The following is a 2,715-nucleotide window of genomic DNA, read 5'->3' as shown; positions in this document are numbered from 1 at the left end:
CCAAAAACTTTTTCGGGCTGATCCACACAGCCAAGGTTTAACGTCCCGGGTACTGTTATTCACATTGCTTCCGAGGACGGATCCATAGAGCAAATGTACCCAGGAGGATCAAGGCCGAGTACCTGCATATTTTTCCGGCAGCAGGGATCGAACCCACACCGCCTCCCGCGCGAGCGGCGTCGTTGCGGCTATGCACGTTTGCACGAGAAGTGACAAACGCGCTAACCACTCGACCACCCGTCGGTCTAAACGCGCTAACCAATCGACCACCCGTCGGTCCATTTGTTGTCGGTGACGTCTTAACAGATACATGCGGAAATAAAAACGACGATAACAGCCAAAACGAACGATGTGCTTGACTCCGATCATCGATCTATCTCAACGCTCTTCACTTCATAAATGCTTCTCTTGCGCCTGACGAGCGACATGGTCAGAATTGAGAAGCGATGAGGGAACACGCCGGCCACGTCTCGCAAGCGGTCTTAGAACGCGGTTGTCGAACCCCATTATCGGCGGAATCCGATACGTCTTGAATTCGATTCCAAATGCGCTTGGGAAAATGCGAATTCGATGCCCAATGTGAAGCACAGGCGCTCGGAATCGATCCGCGAAACTAGTTCTCTACCGTCGAGTGGAATTATTGAATCATCATCAGATCAGCTGGTCTGAAATTCTATTCAAATGCAACTTCTTGGCAGGAAGTAACGCTCGCAGGAGTGGCATTGATCGCTGTCACATTGGCTTTCCTCAAGACATCGTCGCTGTCCTTCAACCCTGCACCAATCACATTTCTCGACGATTGTCTGCTAGTCATACCGATTCCGTTCTTCTTTGTGAACACAGCGTTGAACGTGATCGCGGAGATCTTTCACGCAAGCTTAAGTAAGATAAGAGGGAAAACCTCGTTCTCAGCTTGCACAGCATTAAAGAGATGACTGACTGAGTGGTCGAGCGACAAGGGCGTCGACCGTCCCGCGCGCGAAACGTGCAACCTCCGTGGGGTTTCCCGTCAGCGAGGTTCGGAGCTGGTCCAAGGCAGAGTCCTCGGGCGGTAGCCTGAATCGATATCCTCTGTACTTTTCAAAAATGAAATTCCCTCCATCACCGAGATCTGTCCGCCGTGGAGAAGCCGGGTACTCTCAACTTCGGCGGAGGACGAAATCATCACGTCCAGCAGGGAGGAGTCGGCTATGAACGCATCGAGAGGGACGCTTCTGACGAGCGGAAAGTTGAAGGATGTAGAAGTTTTTCACGCATCTAACTCCATATTTCAGGGCTCCGGGTATCGGGCTGGGGTTCTGCTCCTACAACTCCTCCAAGTCCTTCTCCAGACGCCTATGCTCATTGATGGTCTCCGTCGATCGGTCTGATATTGAATTTCAGCTTCTCGTTCGCGGGTTCGGGAGATTCCCGTAATAAAAGGAAGGAGGTCGAAGGAACGAGTGCTGTTCCAGGTATAAGAAACCGGGACGGGAAGTGGTAACTTTTTTGATCATCATCAACCTGGCTATGTGGGTTGTCTTCACATTCGAACAAAAGAAAGCGGATACCCTCGTGGCTGCACCGAAGTTTTTCGGCGAACGTTGGCTCTACATCGGGCACACAACTGTGCCCCTGATGCTATTTTACAGGTAGGTACGATAGTTCGGGACTCGATTCCTGGATTCTCCAGACCTCGTGAGCTCCGAGCCTATTTTCTCTTCCTCAACTCCTCCTCGCCGGATCGGACGAGGGAACTAAACGATGAAGGTGTTCGCTTGAAGGTTCCATTCGGCGGTCTGCTCCGCGGACATCTGGAAGAGTGCCTACGAGAAAGAAGAGGACTGTTCGTCGCTCGATGTTCCCGAGTCGGAATCGAATGATCTCGTCACGAATCGCACTCGCAGCAGCAGCTATCCCCAGCTCTGGGCAGTAGTCTCCCAGTCGATCAAATAAAGTCTCGAGTCTCGGATGGATGGAGTCTTAGTTTTCTCCCGTTTCGGAGCTCAATCTCCTATTATCGTCAGCAGCCCTTCCGTTTCGAACCGTCCGACAGATACCGCGCTCCAGAACAATTATTTAAAAGAAAGGCAAAGGGTCTCGCAGGAAATGTGCCCCTTTTTGAAAATCGCTCCGGCGACCAACTTCAGAGAGCTGTATCTCCGGAACGGTTGGTCGTAGAGCGACGATCGGAGGCGCGTTGGAAAGCTGAGTCTGAGAGCTTCCATTTGCGCTAGTCAGATCGGGAAAAGGATCACTTGGGACGGAGATATATGACGATTTTCACAGATCGAAAACTATATCGACGATTTCGCTGATTTTTCTTTTGCGGACTGTTTTCCGCGAAATAAGAGTACGTGCGGAGTTTCAGAGTGGCTGCTCAATTGTAAGTATGTTTAAGTACCCGAAAACCTTTTTTCATTGAATAAGCCCAATTGGATTCTACCACCATTCAGCTTGCGGAGGTTTCCATCTAGAGACCGGTTGGTCATGCGGAGCCGATGAAAGTCGCTGTGTAGCCGATGAACCACCGCCATGATGTAATCACATGAGCATGCGTAGACCGCGGACTCGGGCTCAGCGATTCGCCCCAGCATCGGACCCTAGCACGATAAGGAATTTCTGTGTAATGGGGACTCCACTACGCAGTGGAGTCATGGTATCATGGACCGCGATGCGGTGGATTTCATCAAGAGTTTAGGCTTCCAAGTCGTCAGGCCCGCCATGAAGGGCAAA

At 51.3% G+C, this 2,715-nt stretch overlaps 1 protein-coding gene across 1 annotated transcript; it reads left to right on the top strand.

Annotated features, from left to right (window-relative positions):
• Positions 1-399: 399 nt before the first annotated feature.
• Positions 400-1,825, top strand: LOC108863667 (proton channel OtopLc-like; the record flags this gene model as incomplete). Its single annotated transcript, XM_018641042.1, has 5 exons — positions 400-429; positions 699-872; positions 1,275-1,356; positions 1,427-1,631; positions 1,764-1,825. Coding segments are annotated over exons 1-5 (553 nt in total), but the record flags the coding sequence as incomplete, so codon positions are not given.
• Positions 1,826-2,715: the final 890 nt, after the last annotated feature.

Source organism: Galendromus occidentalis, unplaced genomic scaffold (assembly GCF_000255335.2).
Source record: "Galendromus occidentalis unplaced genomic scaffold, Mocc_1.1 scf7180000077522, whole genome shotgun sequence".
Lineage (NCBI taxonomy): Eukaryota > Metazoa > Arthropoda > Arachnida > Mesostigmata > Phytoseiidae > Galendromus > Galendromus occidentalis.
Note: the sequence above shows the minus strand (reverse complement) of the source record. Positions and strands in the feature narration are given on the sequence as shown.